The sequence below is a fragment of the Parus major genome, chromosome Z (genome assembly GCF_001522545.3).
Source record: "Parus major isolate Abel chromosome Z, Parus_major1.1, whole genome shotgun sequence".
Lineage (NCBI taxonomy): Eukaryota > Metazoa > Chordata > Aves > Passeriformes > Paridae > Parus > Parus major.
The window spans coordinates 62447170-62466132 of record NC_031799.1 but is presented as its reverse complement, the minus strand read 5'-3'; the positions used below and the strand labels follow the sequence as shown (position 1 = coordinate 62466132).

Sequence of the window (18963 nt, the reverse complement as noted above, 5' to 3'; positions counted from 1 at the left end):
GGAGGGTGGTGGGCCAATTAACAAAGAATCCCCAACTCTCCCTTTGAGGGAAAGCTCCTAGGTGAGTTCCTTCTTTGTTGAAACAACAAAAGGAGTCACCCCTCCAGCATGCCTTGCACCCCATGCAAATTTTACATACCCCATGCTAATTTTACGTACCCCACTGGTCCTTCCCCTTTGCTCCACCCCTGAGCCCTCAGTTGACTAGTCCTGATGCTCCTATATAAACACCTGTTTCCCTCTGACTATCCAGAGTCTTTGGACCCTAACCCCTTCACAGTTGCCAGAGCTCCCCTTGTCCCTGGGCCAAGAATAAAAGCTTCTTGTGGAACACCACACGAGGCTCCCGTCCCTCCTTCTGTGTCACCCAGATATCAACCTAAGAGCTGCAATTACTCAACAGCCCTTTTCAGGGCTCAGAGCTGAAATCACTCTAGGCAGGGCAAGGAGTGCCTTTGCACCCGAGAGTGTCCTTCCAAGGACATTTCTCTGGGAAAGGTGTGGCACCCGGACCACTGCCCAGGCTACAACAAAATGAGGCTAGTATGGCTGTCCCACTTTCTGAGAACATTCAGCCTTACTATTTTTTTTTTCCCCAGAAAGCAATCTAGTACCATCTGAATACTTACACAGAGGAGTGGGAGAGAACAAGAGCTGGGAAGAATCTTGAAATACTTAAAACAAGCAAAATTTAATTTTACATTTCAAAGAGACAGAAACGGGAACCAAGTCCTGACAGATGCATGTTTGTTTTTCCTAGGACTGCAAAAAGCATCTGTATTATTTGGAGCCATGACATGGCAACACCACTAGAACCAGCTATGACAATTCTTATGTACAGCAAAAGGCGGGTGGGGGCAGGAGGAAGCATATCCATTGGAAGTTGTCCATGCTGCAGAAGCCCACAGAAAGAATGTACTGCACCAAATACCATACTGGGGCAGACTGATGGTAGGTTCAGTCAATCAGAGACAGTACTACCATAGTCCTACACACATTTCCATACCCTCCCCAGCACCAGTGACAGCATACAGCTTGTCCCACAGCCTCCTGATGTCGTTCTAATTAGGAAAGGCGAAAAGAACGACACAGACTCTCAAGGGAGTCAGATCAGGAGAATCTCTAGTTTATTGCTTTAGGCTTATTTTATAGATTAGTCCATGGAAAGTACAGAAAGGAAACTCTTATTGGTTAGTTAACTGCTACATCACTATCACTGGTCAGTGATATACACCACCTCCTGACTTTCTCCTGCAAGGAAAACAAGAGGACAGACAAACAGCACCTGGCAGTTGTTTTCTGTCTCTGAGGATTGTTTTGAAATCTTCCTATGAATTTCTCAGGCTAGCTCTCAGGCAGGACTGAGAAGCCATGGGGCCTGCAGCTTGCTCCAAAGCTAGCATCCATATTCTGAGCACCTGAAGCTGGCTCACTGTCCATGTGCCAGGCCAAGGCATACCATTTTAACTGCCATTTATAGAACTGCAGAATCACAGGATGTTATGGGTTGGAAAGAACTCAAAGATCATGTAGTCCCAAAGCTCTGGCCATAGGCAGGGACACCTTCCACTAGATCAGATTGCTCAAGGTCTTGTCCAGCCTGTCCTTGAACATCACAAAGTCTGGGAAAGCCACAACCTCCCTGGGCAACCTGTTCCTGATGCAGGGTGTTTCTCCAGTTACCTTGAGGCCCCTTGAGATACTAGAAGGTGCTATGAGGTCTCCACATAACCTTGTCTTCTACAGGCTGAACAGTCCCCTTTCTCTCAACCTGTCTTCACAGGGGAGGTGCTCCAGTCCCCTCAACAACTTTATAGCCTTCTCTAGACCTGGTCCAATGCTTACATGTCCTTTTTATGTTGGGGACACCAGAACTGTGTACAGCACTTCAGGTGAGGAGAGAGCAGAGATGAGGGGGAGGATCCCCTCCCTCAACCTGCTGGCCACACTCCTTTGGATGCAGTCTAGGATTCCATTGGCTTTCTGGGCTGGGAGCACCCATTGCCAGCTCATGCTGAGTTTTTCAACAACCATCATCCCCAAGTCCTTCTCCCAGGGCTGCTCTCAATCCCTTCTCCATCCAAGCTGTCGGTGTGTCTGGAATTGCCCTGACTCAGGGGCAGGACCCTGCACTTCTCTTTGTTGACCTCTGGCTGGCTCAGTTCTCAAGCCCGTCAAGGTTCCCCAGGATGGCATCCCTTCCCTCAAGTACATCATCAACAATATTCTCACGTTACAAGCCTTTTTGGATTTTTTAATCTGTAAAACAGAATTATTTTGGAGACTGAATTTATTTTGTTTTTCTTTCAAGTAGGCAACCAACACTTTCCTAAATCTCATTCTGTCAGCTCACCAACCATATCTTACTTTTAAATGAACTTACAATGAACAAAGTATTTTCTGTGTAACACTAACATGTATTAGTAAATTGATCCATATTCTGAAACATTCATAACTGAAGTCTAAATAGTATTTGATCCAGACTGATAAAGTACTTGCATGACCCTCCAGCAGAGCAGGACCACTTTGCTGGGTCTCAATTCAATTTAACATACTGTGCACTTTACAACTATGCATTTTCACTCATTTCCAACCAGATCTACTCTTTGTAAGGAATCTTCCTCAAAATCAGGTTGCTAAGAGAACTGGATTTTTTTTCCTGCTTATTTGCATAAACTGTAAGTCTACTCAGTCTGCTCCCAACTCCACCCAGTAGATCCACAATTGCATCAAGTTGCAATAATGCCCTTTTAAAAGGATCTCTTAGATTTATTAAAGCAGTTGTGGTTTATTACGTGATACACAATTCTCAAAGAGCACTCAAACAGACACTCACCAGACCCTTCTAGGCTAACTTTCTACTGTGTGGAAAACTTGTTCCAAACTTGTCTTTGCTGCAGAGTGCAAGAACCAAAAAAATCTGCCTTATTTCCTTATTGTCCAGTCATTTAATAGTGAAGTACAAAAAAAGTATATATAGAACAGTAGTAGGAACTCAGCAGATTCTTACAGCTACACTTCATCCTTTATCTCTCTTAGACAACTCCTCGTATCAAAAAAGATCTGAATACCAGCTTCAAATATTTCACTACTTTCTCAAAAAGCTGTTTTCTTCTCATCAGTTAAGAATTACTACGTCGTTCCTTTTATCACATATGTCCATGCTCGTGGTTTAGAGGCAATTTCACATGCTGGTTTGTTCATTTCCCCAGCAAAACAGGATCCCTTCTAGACAATTCCTCAGCAGAGGAATGATGCAAAGGGCAGGAATGAACTGTATCAGAACATGCTCACTATGTGTGCTAACAGGTAATTTACACTGGTACACTTCAGTACCAGTAACACTGCTGTTAATGTGGCAGATCCAGATGTACCAGAATGAGGCACAGCCGAAGACCCTTTTGAGCTACAGCTCCAAATGCCGTAGTAATGAAAGGCAAGGGCAAGGCATTGCATGTCCAAAATAGGATGTTAAGAAAACCAGCCATGCTATACTTTTGTTCATACAAGACCAAAAATCAAAACCTTAGCCAGGTTTGATCACAGGATAAGGGTATTTTAGTACACAAGAGCAGCACAATGGCCATCATCCACTCCTTTTTCAGCCAAGGATAATCATCTAAATCAAGAGCACAAAAACACTTAACTGAGCGTAGAAAATAGGATAACTTATCTTGAAATAAGACGTACTTTGCCTCCCCAATCCCTTCCCTGTCAGTAGCAGAGAACAGCTTATGGAACACAGGCTGCCTTATCATGATTTATGCTATATAGGCTTAAAGGGAGCTGAGCCTTATGAGTCAGTTCTTGCAATTCTGTGCAAATTCAGGCCAAAATCCATCTTTCAGACTCTTGGCTTCATTTTATGTCATGGAGAGTGGGGGAAATCACCACAAGTCTTCTGCACTGCACTGCCTAAAGCTACTGGAATACTAATTAAAATTAGATACTGCAGAAAAGAAGCAAGCATCAAGCAGGAATGAAAAGACACAGCCCAGGAGCTGCAGGTAATTGAGAACAAAATAAATAAAACAGTAAGATTACTGCTAATGGTCCAAATGGGCACAATTCCAGAACATTTCTTCTCTGCAACCTCAGAAGCACAATGAATTGTGGCTTCAGAAACATTAGTAACTGGGTTTCACACATTATCCCCTGGTTACAAACTCTAAGACTGACTGTTAAAAAAGAGATAACATAAGTTGCACAAACAATATCCATTCTTGTATCAGGCTTTAAATGAGCTAGTGAGTTCTTGAGGGAAAGCAAAACAAACACAGGTCATTGCCTTATAGAAGCTGCATTTCAAGGCATCCAATGAAACTTCAGAACAATTGTGTAGGCAACCACAAAACCATTCCTTCCTAGCATTCAAGTGCCTAACTCTCAGCTAATCATTGTAAATCTCTTTTACATGTCAGAGCTATTTGCGTCTTTTATATCCTGGCTTTGTTTTTAGGACACATAACAAGAGTGAAAAACATTTTCTACTATATTCACTGGTAACAACTCCTTTGCATTCATATTCAATGTCAGCAGGACTCAAACCCTGAACTCTACTGCTACAGCAGTTAACAGCTATCACTAACTGGGCAAGGATGGAAGATTTGTTAACCATAAGAGCCAAGTGATTAGCTGAATTATCTTTTCACAATGCTGTGTGCAGTTAATCAACTCCCTTGGTTTACAAGCATTGGCCAGGGGTAAGAGGTTACCAGGGTGTGGGAGAAACCCTGTCCACCTTTTCATTCCAGTTCCCTAAAATCACCTTTGCACCTGGGACAGAACTAGCTGAGAATTTGGGTACGACTTGCAATACACTAGCATTGGGAACCTTATGCCACTGCAGCTATGTTATTTGGAGCCATGACATAACAACACCACTAGAACCAACTATGACAACTTTGATGCACAACCAAACAGGGAAAAAGAAAAAGATAAAGGTATCCACTGGAAGCTGCCCATGCTGCAGGAGCTTTCTCAGGACAGTTTTCAGCAGGCAGAGGGAAAGTGTACTACACATCCCCCAGATGTCATGCAGTCACCACAGGAAAACTGAAGAGCAATCCAAATAATACTTTACATGAACATTTATTGATCTGTTAAGCACAAAATCCCAGTTTATTAGCTGATCCACTAGCAAAATTTAAACTTCAGTAGGCCATGCTCAAGCACAGTTACACACAGTAACAGGTTTACAATCGTACTGAGTGAAAGCCAAGATCAGAAGTGAGAGTAGCCATTTCAAAACAATACAGCAACCTTCTCTTGTTCCACTAAACATTAAGAAATACTCCATCTCTTCATGCTTAACACACAGCTTGTAGGAAACCACAGTCACAAAGATAACAACTGTAAATTCTCTTTTCCTCAGTTTTCATAGAATCACAGAATGGTTTGGGTTGGAAGGGACCTTAAAGGCTATCTTGTTCCATCCCCCTGTCATGGGCAGGGACACTTTCCACTATCCCAAGTTGCTCAAAGCCCTGTCCAACCTGGCCTTGAATACTTCCAGGGATCCAGGGGCAACCACAGCTTTTCTGGACAACCCATGCCAGGGCCTCACCACCCTAACAGGGAAGAATTTCCTCCCAGTATCTCATCTAACCCTGCCCTCAGGCAGTGAGAAGCCATTTCCCCCTTGTCCAAAGCCCCTCCTCTCCAGGCTCTCTTGGAGCCCTTTCAGGAACTGGAAGGAGCTGTAAGCTCTCCCCAGAGCCTTTTCTTCTCCAGGCTGAGCAACCCCAATTCTCCCAAGCCGTTCCTCATAGCAGAGGTGTTCTAGCCCTCTCATCACCTTGGAGGCCTCTTCTGGGCTCAAAGAGGTCTGTGTCTTTCCTGTATTGGGGACCGCAGAGCTAGAGGCAGCACTGCAGATGGGGTCTCACCATATCTCAGACGGGCAGCATCCCCTCCTTGCAGCCCAGTCTCTCTCTTTCAGTGCCCACAAAAGCAGCTGCCCTATTTAAGGCTTGACATTCCAGCATCCTCCCTCTCTACAGGACAACAGTTTCTGCAATGCTACATTCTTGACATGACAAACTAAGGAAAGCCCTGTGCTGGAGAGCTCTGAAATGCAAGGGCAGAGCTATGCTAGCATAGCGTGCTCTGGAGTACAGCCTGGCATGGCTGAGACAGGAGCTCCACACCCAGCTAAGCAGCGGGCTACCTCATACAATGGCTGCATTAACTTTTTCAAAGGACCCTATTCTCACATTTTTCAACTCACCTGGTGCAACAGATCACCATAGGAGTGCTGATAGGTTTCCTCCTTCTGTCAGAAGGACTAAATCAGAACTAAACCGCTGAACTAAATCAGAGCATTTCAGCATGGATAAATGAGCCCTGGCATAAATCAGGCTGAAGCGAAATCCCAAAACACACTGAGGAGCAGGTCACTTCCCTGGATGTCTTAGCATGCTTGCATAGGCAGGCTGCCATAAGGTCACACTGTATTTTACCAATTCAGTCTCTCTAATTGAAAAGACTTCATTTTCAAACAACACTATTTTCCTGTTTCCACATCACTGTATATTGCCTCCTCCCAAAACCCCTTTAAAAGTAGTCCTTTGGAGTACCTCGACCTACACGTTCTGACAAAGCATTGCCATTACACAGAAACGACTGATCAACAGTGTAGCTAGCCCTTAAATAAACACCACCCTTACACCTCAATTAGTTTCATTTTCAGTTTTCGTATTTTTTTTCACACAGATAAGAGTACCAGAATACCAAGTGAAGTGAAACACTCCATGATTATGCAGGCAATGTTTGTAAGAAGCTCATGCCCCCAGGTACAGAAAGGGAGTTTGCAGAAATAAAAATAATTTTGTTTTAGTTTGATTAAAATTAATCTATTAAGTTTAATCAAATAAAAATGTTATTATTTTGATTAGATAATCACTCAGATTTACAGACCTTAATAGCAAGTGGACATTACAGCTAGAAAGTCACACTCCAATAAGAAGTTAAGCAGTGCACAGTAAGCTATTAACAAACCAGTAGAAACTGTTCATTACTCTACTATGTTTTATCATGTCATGCTCTGTTTTTCCCCTCCCTCATAACACATGGCAAGCCTCTTCCCTAGCAGAAGAGAATGACACATAGGGTTATAGTAGATAAAAGTTTGCTTTACTTGCTGAAATAATCTCTTATATAATAATCCATTTTTTTTGACTGATAAAGGGAAACACAGTATGAAGAAAACAGAAAGGTCACCTGACAGCAGCCCGAGAAGGATTTGCTTCAGAAATTTTCCAGATTTGACAGCGACCTGTGAAATTCTTCCAAAATTCAGTTGCCACGCACTTCTGAGAAAGTTTTGGATCACTTGTTAGTATTCTTTCAGCACATGTCTTCCTCGAGTTTCCATTCCAAAATGGAAGCCCATTTTGTTTGGGCTCTACTGGTAAGTACTTAAGTGTCAGGCTCAACAGAAAATAAGCCACCAGTAACAAGGTAAAAAACATCTGACTCACTGACACAAGAGTTTTACTCTGTAGTGTTCATGCATTGAGCTGCAATCAAATCCAGCAGCTTCAGAAGAGAAGACTTACCTACCTGGTGTCACCTGTTAAATATATCAGAGTTCTGGTCAAACTTGTCTCTTAATGCCTCATTATCACCTATCATGACACACTCCCTGCAGCCTTCAGCTCACAAGCACTAGGACTTGGGTTAGTAGATGGTGGCACGGAGCAGAATGGTCCCCCTGTTATCCAAGAGGAGGCAGTCAGAGAACTGCCAAGCCTCTTGGATGTTCATAAATCTATGTGACTAGACAGGATCCATCCCAGGGTGATGGGGGAACTGGCAGATAAGCTTGTGAAGCTGCTGTCGCCCTGAAAATTAAGTCTTCTGATCTTGTTTTTCATAATTGTAGCTGCTTTCCCAGGAAAGTAACTGTAAACATAGATGTTTATGCACTCCTTCTAAGAAACATCTTTTGACAGACTTTTTGCATGACCAGTGTGATTAGGAAGGTGGTAACTTAATTATCCAATCCCTGGTCATTGTCGAGAATCTATAAATACTGGAGTCAGAGAATAAAGGTTGGCTGTTTCCTGTTCTAACACTGAAAAAGTGTTCGTGTGAATCATTTTGTGTCCTTTAGTGACAGCTTTCCATCATATACCAGCAGTCCTGGATCACTGGTGAGGTTCCAGATGACTGGAAGCTGGCCAACATGACACCCATTCACAAAAAAGGTGGGAAGGAGGATCCTAGCAATTATAAGCCATTCAGCCTGACCTCAGTACCTTGGTAAGGTTATGGAACAGTTTATACTTAGTGTCATCATGCAGCATGTACAGGATGGCAAAGGTATCAGACCCAGCCAGCACAGGTTTAGGAGCTTGACCAATCTGACCTCCTTTTATGACCAGGTGACCCACCTGGTAGATGCTGGAAAGGCTCTGGATGTTGTCTATTTGGATTTCAGCAAGGCCTTTGACACTGTCTCCCACAGTAAACTCCTGGAAAAGCTGGCAGCTTACAGTCTGGACAAGAGCACGGTTTTCTGGGTTAAGAACTGGCTGGATGGCCAGGCCCAGAGAGTGCTGGTGAATGGTGCTGCATCCAGCTGGCAGCCAGTCACCGGTGGTGTCCCTCAGGGGTCTGTGCTGCGGCCAGTCCTGTTCTATATTTTTATTGATGACATGGATGAGGGTATTGAGTCTTTCATTAGTAAATTTGCAGATGACACTAAGTTGAGAGCATGTGTAGTTCTGGAAGACAGGAGAGCTCTGCAGAGATACCTGTAATGTTTAGATGAATGGGCAAAGTCCAGTAAGATGAAGTTTATTAAGTCCAAGTGCTGAGTCCTGCATTTTGGCCACAATCACCCCCTGCAGTGTTATAGGCTGGGGAAGGTGTGGCTGGACAGTGCCCAGGCAGAAAGGGACCTAGGGGTGCTGGTCGACAGCTGGCTGAACATGAGCCAGCAGTGTGCTCTGCTGGCCAAGAAGGCCAACAGCATCCTCGCCTGTATCGGGAATAGTGTGGCCAGTAGGAGCAGGGAGGCCATTCTTCCCCTGTAATCAGTACTGGTGAGGCCACAGCTGGAGTTCTGTGTCCAGTTCTGGGCCCCTTGTTGGGGAAGATGAAACAGGGAAACCTTATGAATATGACTGTTTAGCAAAGGATTCTGAAAATATGAAGTCTAGAATCAAAAGAGAAATGAAAGCTAGCTTTGAGTCATAAGATACTGAGTGCTAGTTACTATATAAACAAAGAACAATAGCCTAGCCAGCTGAAGGAGAATCTTTGTTGATGAAACAATATCCTTCTGCTGATAGAAAATCCAAAGATCAAAAGCAGGAAGAGAAGAATTTGAAAGGTAGCTATTAGAGTTTAAAATGTAACACTGTATGGTAATGTAGTAGTTCTTATAGGCTATATGTAAATTCTCTGGTACGTGTGTCTCGTAGTGGTTGGTTTCTGGGAATCAGAATATTCACTATAGAAAAGGATATAATGTGTTGTGAGGTGCCTCAGGGAGGCAAAGAGTTAGTTTCAGATAACCATTGTTAAAGTGAGAGGCATGGCTGTAAGCCAAGTGTGTAAATTTTGACCCCCTGTGTTGAGGGATGGGCAGTGTGAGCCCTGGATGAAGTTGTCCCACCCCAAACCCCTTGTGAAGGGTGGCCCAGGAGTTCTGATTGGGTTTGAGTCCCTGGGGGTTTCTCCCTTGTTGTGTTTCTAGTGGTCCCTGACGCTGAACTCCGCCCTTAAAGGTGGAGACCCTCAAGAGTTCTGTCCCTCAAAAACCCCTGCCCTGCCTTTGTTCGGGGCTCTCCGTTTTGGATCTGAGTTGTTCCCCTGCTGAATAAATGGTTTCATGAACAGAGGCCTGTCTCGTTGTATTACATGGTGGTTCCCAGAAAATAACACCCCTGGGCCTGATCCTGCAGTTGCAGACTACAACAATAATGTATTGTAACAAGAACTTAACTCTTAGTTCTTGCTCTCTTAACTTCTGCATCTCTCTTAACCCTCATTCCCCTCTCCACCCTCTCTTAACTTGCTCTGTTATTCCCTTCTCCAGTCTCTCTCTCTCCCCTCTCCAGTCTCTCTCTCTCTCTCCCTCCCCGACTATGTGCACGCCATGGCTGGCGACAAAAACAGGTCTCTTCCTCCCTCTACCTATGTAAAAAATTGCTTATATCTGAACAGCTTGACCCTGGAGAAGTCTCTCACTGTGTGTGATTTGTACATCTATACCTCTCAGTTTAGGAAGGACGTTGAGATGCTTGAGCGCATCCAGAGGACGGCAATGAGGCTGGTGAGGGGCTTGGAACACAAGCCTTATGAAGAACGACTGAGGGACCTGGGGTTGTTTAGCCTGGAGAAAAGGAGACTCAGAAGTGACCTTATCACTCTCTACAACTTCCTGAAAGGAGGTTGCAGTCAGGTGGGGGTTGATCTCTTTCACCAGACAGCAACTGACAGAACGAGAGGACACAGCCTTAAGCAGTGTCAAGGGAAATTTAGGTTGGACATTAGGAAAAAGTTCTTCACGGAAAGAGTGATAAAATACTGGAATAGTCTGCCTGGAGAGGTGGTGGAGTCACCATCCCTGGATGTGTTTAAAAAAAGACTGGACATGGCACTCAGTGCCATGGTTTAGTTGAGGTATTAGGGCATGGGTTGGACTCAATCTTGAAGTCTAGTCATTCTGTGATTCTGCGTGACTGCACACTGAAATACCATTTCCTATCTCCTGGAAGACACTTCTGCTCCAGATCTGCGATAACTGCTCTCCAGCTGACTCATGCAGTTGAAACTAGACGTGCTCACCTTCTTGCTACCGTAAACTACAGAGCTTCTCAGTTATTTCACATGAGGAAGTGTGCTATTCCAGAAGGAAAGATACCCCCTTTTGTCGCCCTGAAAACTCAGCTTCTGAGCTTGCTGACATAGTTTTCTAAAGACTTTCCCAGGACAGTAACTGTAAGCATAGATATGTATACATTCTTTCTGATACACATCTTGTGATGGACATCTCTCACAGAAGTGCAGTTGGGATAGGTGTTACCCTGACTATCCAATCCCTGGCCATGGTCAGAAACCTATAAATTCTGAGAGAAGAAATAAAGCTTTCTCTTCCTTTCACCACACCTCAAGCTGGGTTTTTGTGTGATCTATTCATCTCCAGCAGCAACACCCTTTGATTCTGACTAAGGTACTGGGACACTAATGTTTATTCATGCTAGTATAAGGTGGGATGAAAAGGGAGCAATAACTCACCTACCTACAGACAAAACAGTTCTAAGCAGGTATGAGAAAACAGGGGCAGAAATTTTAAAAAAAAGTTTCAATTAATCCACATATACTAATGGACAACCACCTGCTTTGATCTTACCAACCAACCTGCTCTTTTGCCCTAACGAAGTGAGAGCTTGAGACTCATCAGTCTTATTTCACTTGTTTCATTTCTGCACTGTTTCTCACCATTTCCTGTACATGGCCACCTTTCGAACAACTCTCTGGCTCAAGGAGAGGTAAAAAACCTCAATCTCTGGAGGTTCATCAGCTTTCTCCAAGGTGATAATGTCTCTCTGATTATAGCTCACAAGATGGGTGAACTCAGTCAGCAAGACAGGGCAGCCTTGCCATTGTTCCCATTGCTTGCCAGCTTAGTCACCTAAACTGCCAGAAGACTACCAAGACAAGGAAGCTTTGCCATCTTTTAAATAGGTCAGATCAGTACAGAAATGTCCAAAGAGCACTATCATGGTATAAGGTAAATGTCAGGAATGAGAAGAAAGGCATTTCCCTTTTGGCAACTATGAGCTTTTGGATGAGCTCAAGCTGCATGTGAAACTACCTTATCCTGAACCTCCCAACCCAGACCAATTATTATCCTACAACAACAATATGTAGTGCTTAGACGTCTATAGCCCACATCACACAGTTTTTGCCTGAGAGTAAACATGACAGCAGTTAATCACTGAAAAGCAACAAATCCCCAAGACCCTTCTCCTGTACTTTCACCAATACAATACACATGCACATACTCTCCTTCCCTTCTCCCACTAAAAAGCCTTCTAGTGCACACACAATCATGTCTACATTTTTCCCTTTCTCTAGTATTTTTTAGGAATTGCCTAACCCCTTTCCAAGATGGCTTATAACCAAAAAAATTCAGAGTTGGAAGCAACCCAGCAAGGCCTTAGAAGACAGAATAGAAGCTTACTTTGGAAGTTACTAGTATTGAGACCTGACTTCTTCACAGCACAGTGATAAGTGTTACAGACACACCCTTCTCAAAGACTTTGCCCAGGATCTTGCTTATGGCTTGAGTCTAAGCCTAAACAAGCAAAATTGTAAAGTCTCTGATGTAAAGAGTTCATGTCCAAGCAATGCATGAACTTACCCCTCTTACCTGCTGGCTTTAGGCAGAGATAGCACCTTACTGTCTTTGCCTGAGGATTTCACAGCACAGTAAGTAGCCTGGTGCCCAAAGGAGTCTTTCCAAGCTTTCTCCTTCTACTCAAGTTACCAGTCAGGCTGGACAGCATATTTCTTAACCTCATCTCAATAAGAGTCACAGAGAAACATAGAAAAATATTTACATTTAGCTGGCTCCTAGTAACTCAAGAGCTGCTGTTCTGTCCCATCATAAGAATTATCAAATAATGTTACTAGGCAAACACACTCTTCACTTAAAGCACCTTGCTTTGTTTATATGAGACATTTTCAAAAAATCTGCAAGGTCTTTTGGTAACAAATAAATACCCTTTTAGGGAAAAAGAAACCAACCCACCAAAATCCAAGCCATAACAAGTAGAGGATCTCAAGACTCCTCTTACACCAAGCATCAAAATTTTGACAGTTCTTTGTACCTAATAAGCCATGGAAAGGCATGGCATATCAATCTGACACAAGAAAACCACATGACAGACTATCACAGGCAGGTAGGACACAGCAGGCTCCAGAACTGTTCACAGGAAAGCAACAGTTTTCCTGGTCTACACTTGTTAAAGTTACTGATAAAACAAACTGAAGCTGAGCAATAGGAAAAATACAACCACTGAAGTTGAAACAACTTGAGAGTTTTGATTTTTATTGACTTTTTCAAGGAACTGAGTTTTAATACAGTGAACAGAGCAATATTTCTAGCAGCAACGCAGGCTAGGAAGAAGAGTTAAACATGCTCAATTTAGATGCAAGCAATTTTGAAGACTCGTCTATATGAAAAAGTTGGGATCAAACACACAACCCTTTAAACATAGACAGGAGATAAGGCTTTTCAATAAAATCTTAGATGCTGTGAAAGTTTTCTGTCCTATGAACAAATAAGCAAGCTTAAATCCTATGAATAAGTAGGTCTGGCATGAGGACTGACGTGCAAGGAACAGGAAGTTCTAGAGAACACACAGATACCATGGCAGGGTATTTAGGTTGCACTTTCCCAACTGCAAATGATAAGGATGTACTTCTACAGGAAGCACACCCCTCATTTCACCTGGAGCAAGCCAGCCTTCCCCACACTGTGGGACCCTCACCTTGTTGTAGAACTCTTGCTCCCTGGGACCACGAGGTGGCGGCTGCAACTGCTTCAGGACAGTTCCATCTGGATGCTGCAGTATGCCTAGAAGAGAAGCATTTCCTTTAGGGCTTAGCTGTAATAGGTATGATTTTCTTTTTTGCTTTTTTTTTTTTATTCCCCAGAAATAGTGACTTCACCATCAAGGACAGCCTGTTGAAAAGCTGTACTGCTTCCACTGTACACAGTAGAGAAAAAATTATCCACTCCTAAATATAACTCTTAGCAGAGGTTTCCTTGCATTCCTCTTATTTCTACCCATCGAATGATTTCCTGGGTGTAGTTCTGTCCAAGGCCAACACAGCGCTGGGATTTGACATTAAAACTTGGCCAAAAACCCCATCATTAAGAAGATTACATAGACATTCCCTTTTTAAATAATCCATAAATTGTTTTGCAACAATGCCAAGATGTTAAAGGAGTACCACATTTAATGCATTGTCACTACTAGAACAGAAATAAATGTCCTGTAGATGTACATCTATACTATTGGCACAGATAGAATATGTCTTTACAACAAGAAGTAGCATCCCTACAGCACTCCAAGCTATCAGATGCTACTATTTGTATCACCCATAATTACAGTACAGAATTTCATCCCAGCAACACCTTCATCAAGCCTGCACAAAAAAACCCTCCAAAATACCCTAATGAAACAGCCTTATGACTCTCGAGTCACCAGTATTTCTGAATACCTGCAAAAGAAATGCAACTGAGTAGCTGAGGATACTCAAGAGATGGATGTAAGCAAGAACAGAGAAAAGTAACTGCATTCCTCTGAAATGTGTACTGTGTTTCATCATGAGGTGCAAGGGTAAACCAAAATCCCACTTCTGGAAAATAAATTTTCTCCTAGGATTAATTTCTGGCTTTTCAGATAGGAATTCATTTTGCTTAGAAGGGTAGCAAAAATGTCAACTGCATCCAAAACAGATTCTATTTTCAACTACCATGTAAGAAAACAGAAAAATGAGCCAGGAGCTTTGCATCCCTCTTAAAAACCATTACCTATGAATGGGCTCTGTTGTGCAGTCTTGGAAACTAAACAAAAATCTTTAGAGACCAAGATATTTATTTTAAAACAACCACCAGACTTAGAATTGTTGTTTCAATAGTTTGCTATGCCAAAGATTTGCTTTTAAATTTGAGTAAAACAGCTCTCAAGTCATGTTTCTTGCGTAAAGTTGGATTTTATATACTTTACAAAACTAGAAAAATATTGCCATACATGTGCAGACTACCACATCTTCAAGACACAGCAGCTTGTGTTCCCCTCCCTGTACCCTTTGCATTGCAACCACTCTGCAAAGTGCACCAAATACTTCAATGGAATGCAAATTGTTAACAACCATATTAAAATAAAATAGGTTAAACATTAAAATAGGTTTTATAACACATGCTCCTCAAAAATCTGTATTTTGGCTTTGATAAGCAGACAATCTAGAAGGTAGAAAGACCAGGAAAAGATTCCTGGAAGCAGAATCCATACACTATTGGGTTGATACATATAAACTGAAGAGTTTTATATAAACTGACATCTAAAGTTCCCTCATTCTCTGCATTCTTTACGGACTAGAGCACTTACTGCACTGCTCTGTCACTGTGACTGGGGGAGGCCTGAAAACCAGAGCCATGTTTCAACATTCACCACAAAGACGAAAACTCCATAACCTTCCCTCTGATCTACAACAAGAAACAGAGATATCATCACCTGCAGATCATACTAACATATGGATGTTGGTCATGTGCCTGTTGTAGGCTTCCCAGGATTTTTCAGCACAGATAGGGAATAGGACTGTTTTAATATATGAAAAAGCAAATTAACATTTCTTATGTATCAACAGAACTATGTTGAAAATAAAATCCTGAAATATTTCACACAAACATTTCTCTCTGGCTGTTGGTCACAAAGCTTGCTACCATTCCAAAATGAGCAAGCAAGTCACTCTGAAGGAGAATGGACCCTTTAGCTACAGAATCCTACTAATGGCTTGGAGCCCAGCATTTTGCAGATACAGACACCAAACCACCAAACTCCTGCCAGGTGCAGGTCACCTCTATAAGGTGACATATCCACCAGTTTGTGTCTCTTTCCACCCACCTACAGAATTAAGCCACAAGCCAAAGTCATTACTTTACTTACTACACACAATTTATCTGCGGGAAGTACTACTGCACACAGCATTCAACAAAAGGGCAGTCACAATACACAGAAGCCTAACGTCTACACATGCATGCAGAGAGTCTGTGAGAACCCTTTCTTTGCAAGGCATTAAGAGTCACAGGAAACAACGGGGAAAAGGAAGGTTATTCAGGAGAAATTTTACAGTGTACTTTTACTAAAAAAATAAGAGTTAAAAATACTTTGGATACCTTCAAGTCCTCTGTCTGTTTGTATGTGGGAATAGAAAGGAAAATCGAGTTAAAAAAATGAGAGCTGTGAGTACCAGAGCAACTTTGGTCTTCACTTCAACATTAAATGGTTTTTAAGATGAGATCATCAACCATGGTGGTACCTCTTCAGAAAAGTCTTGGTCTTGCCCAAGTAGAGCTACCTTTACACCTAACCCATTGGAGTGGCACCCAAAATATAGATGATCACCTGTGCTGTTTGATCTAACTGCAGTAAAACTGATGTACCAAAGGTGAAGCTCTCCCTGAAGTAGGCCTTTTTTTGCCTGATCCCACCTCATGCTATGATGTATGACCACAGAACACATACATCTTCAAGGATCCAATGGACCCCCATCTACATTTTATTGCACCGTCTGCAGCTGGGGCAAGGAACAGGAATTACTTCTGTGTGGAGATTATCAGCAGCAAGCCATGCCATGGCTGTAGGTAAGACAAACTCATAGCACCCTTACTGATGTTAATTTCAGTCAGTGATGATTGAAAAAGATCTGAAGTTCAGCCCTTGGCAGGTGCAAAGAGGAGAATGACTTTTTTTTTGAGATTATCTGCAGCAAGGCACACCATGGATGCAGACTGTAGATAAGACAAACTCACAGTGCCATTAGTGCTGTAATTGCACTCACTGATGGCTGTCAGGGTTCTGTAATTCAGCCCTTGGCCTACTCAGCAGGGGCAGTTCCTACCACCTGGGTTTAAAGGCAATACACTAGTAGGTACTCATTATAGGTCCTCTCAAAGGGCACGGTGCAAGTTGAACGGATGCACACCTTCCGTTTGGCTGAGAGGCTAGAACTGCCCCAAATGTAACATCCTAGAAAGGCGAGAAATGCCATTTGGCAACATTAACTTGGCCATTTGCTTTGGCACTGACCATTGCCTAATCTAAAAGGCCCCTCATCAGAAGGGCCAACACCTTACTCTTCAACATGGGATTAAAATAGAAATTTAGAGCTGCTGAAGGGATATTTTAAAATGCTGTATCCTCAAGTATTTGTATTATTAGATCACTTCGTAGCCATTGGTTCAGGTTTATCATCAAATAAACAAGCTTAACCAATAGCTTAATAATAATAATTTGCTGAAGTTTCCGGTGGCCACAGGTTCAGGTGGTCTCGTTAGATAAACCACGTTTTTGACATATGTTCTGAGGGAACCAGCATGCTGTTACCTGAATTCCCACTTTTAAAAAAGTGCCTGATAAAATGAAGCTAAACGGCGTAAGTCATTCGGTTCAAGGGTGCCTGATAACTATCACGTCTTGACAGACTAATGCCATTTAGGAAAAGCACCAGAATAATTAAATTTGGCAGCGGTTACACCGCTCCATCCACAGCCTGTGCGTAGCGGGGAGCTACCCTCCCCCCTGCACCTGCGGCCTTCCCAGGGAGGCTCCGATCCCTCAGCACTACCCCAAGCCCCAGCACCGACCACCCGCGCTGCTGCGGCACCTCTAGCGGACAGGTGCGGACAAAGCCCAGCGGCGAGAGCACGGAAAAGGCGGCGGCGAGTCCTCCGCTTCGCCCCCCGGCGTCACTGCCGCCTTCACCGACCGCCAGCCACGGAGCCGCCGGGGCGTGAGGGAAATAGAAGCCAAATCCGTCACAGCCGGTCTGTGAGAATTCAGGTAAACGGAGGGTAGAGTGGGGTAGAGTGAAAGAACCCCCTCACAGGTGATCCGGCCAGGCCCGCCGCCCCCTCCCCGCGCGCCCATCGCCGCTCACCGCCTTTATCCTTGCCGTACATGTGCCCGGCCACCTGGTGCGACAGCGGCACGCATCCGTTCAGCGCCCGCCGTCGGCCGTCCCCCGCCGCCGCGGAGTCCGGGGAGGCGCTGAGCACTGGCTGGGCCGCGGCCTCGGCCTCCTCCGTCTCGCCGCGCCCGCCGCCTGCGCAGCTCCCGCGCCCGCCCTCGGGGCGCCCCGCCGGCCGTGGGGGCTCTGTGGCCATGTCCCGGCGGTGTGGGGGCCTGGCGGCGGCGGGCGGGGGTAGCCGCGCTCTGGCGGCGGCTGCGACCAGACCTCAACGGGCCCTGCGAATCAGGGCGCGGACAGCGAGGCCCCGCAACTCCATCACCCCGCACCGGGCCGCCCGCCCACCCCGCACGGGGGCAGCGACTGCCACCGCCCCGCCCCAGGCGTGGCTCCGCCTCCGCCGCCCGGCCCGGCCCGACTCGCAGCGGGACCGCCGCTCTGGTGACGGTGAGGGTGGCCTTGGTGGCGCCGCGTGGGGCGCGGCCCCGGGAGAAGGCCTAGACGGGCGTCGCCTGTTCAGCGGACGCTGGAGAGGGTAACAGGGCCCGGCGCAACCGCCGAACTGGCCCCGAGCCGCAGAGCGGCCGGGGACCCTAACCCCGCGCGCACCCCCGGCCGGGCCGTCAGCCCTTGCTCCCCCTCTAGTGCCGGCAGACCCGTGCGGTAGCGGGCAGGGGTGGTTCTCCACTGATTGTCGGTAACCTGAAATACCACCGAAACCTCTCCGTTTTTAAATAAATTTGTCGTCACGCCGGGGTTTGTTCAGTTTCTCTCCAGCAGATCGGAGATGGCAAGTGCAATCCAACCGAGCTATGCGAACAGTATAAAAATTGACAAAGCACTTAAAGCAGCCTCAACCAGAACTTTTTCACACACTCTACGTGCTGGTCTTGCATTGGAGATGAGTGCACCTGGCCCAACACCAGATTAAACTGGATAACAGATTAATCCCTAAATTCAAATCTTACCTCCCCATGGACAGAGGAAGATACGTATGGTCACTCTCAGGACCCCAAAGCTTGGCTAGGAAACTTCATTAACACTTCACTAGGGCTCATATCAGCTCTATTTAGCAGCCTGTAAATACTGCCTTTTCTTTCTGCTGTTTCTTTCCCTTATAAAATTAGCAGATCTCTGTGAGTATTAAATCTGCACTTTTGTTGTGATATCTGCCAGTCTCAAGTTCTGTTTAGTATTAGTAGGACACAGAAACAGGAAAAAAAGGCCAGAGACAGGAAAATTATT

At 44.6% G+C, this 18963-nt stretch overlaps 1 protein-coding gene across 4 annotated transcripts in view; it reads right to left on the bottom strand.

Moving 5' to 3' along the window:
* The window catches only part of IPMK (inositol polyphosphate multikinase), a 63864-nt gene extending 45822 nt beyond the window's left edge, over positions 1 to 18042 (bottom strand). For 2 of the 4 annotated variants that reach the window (XR_001525296.3, XM_015652295.3), the window contains exons 1-2: positions 17689 to 18041; positions 13512 to 13597 (exon numbers count right to left, since the gene is read on the bottom strand). Coding sequence is in view for 3 of the 4 variants with exons in the window: in XM_015652295.3 (XP_015507781.1) it covers positions 13512 to 13597; positions 17689 to 17914 (312 nt within the window). In the remaining variant the exon portion in view is untranslated. Of the gene's footprint in view, positions 1 to 13511; positions 13598 to 15137; positions 15202 to 17688 lie in introns of those variants that run through there. The other 2 variants (XM_015652296.3, XM_015652297.3) reach the window with 2 other exon arrangements.
* Positions 18043 to 18963: the final 921 nt, after the last annotated feature.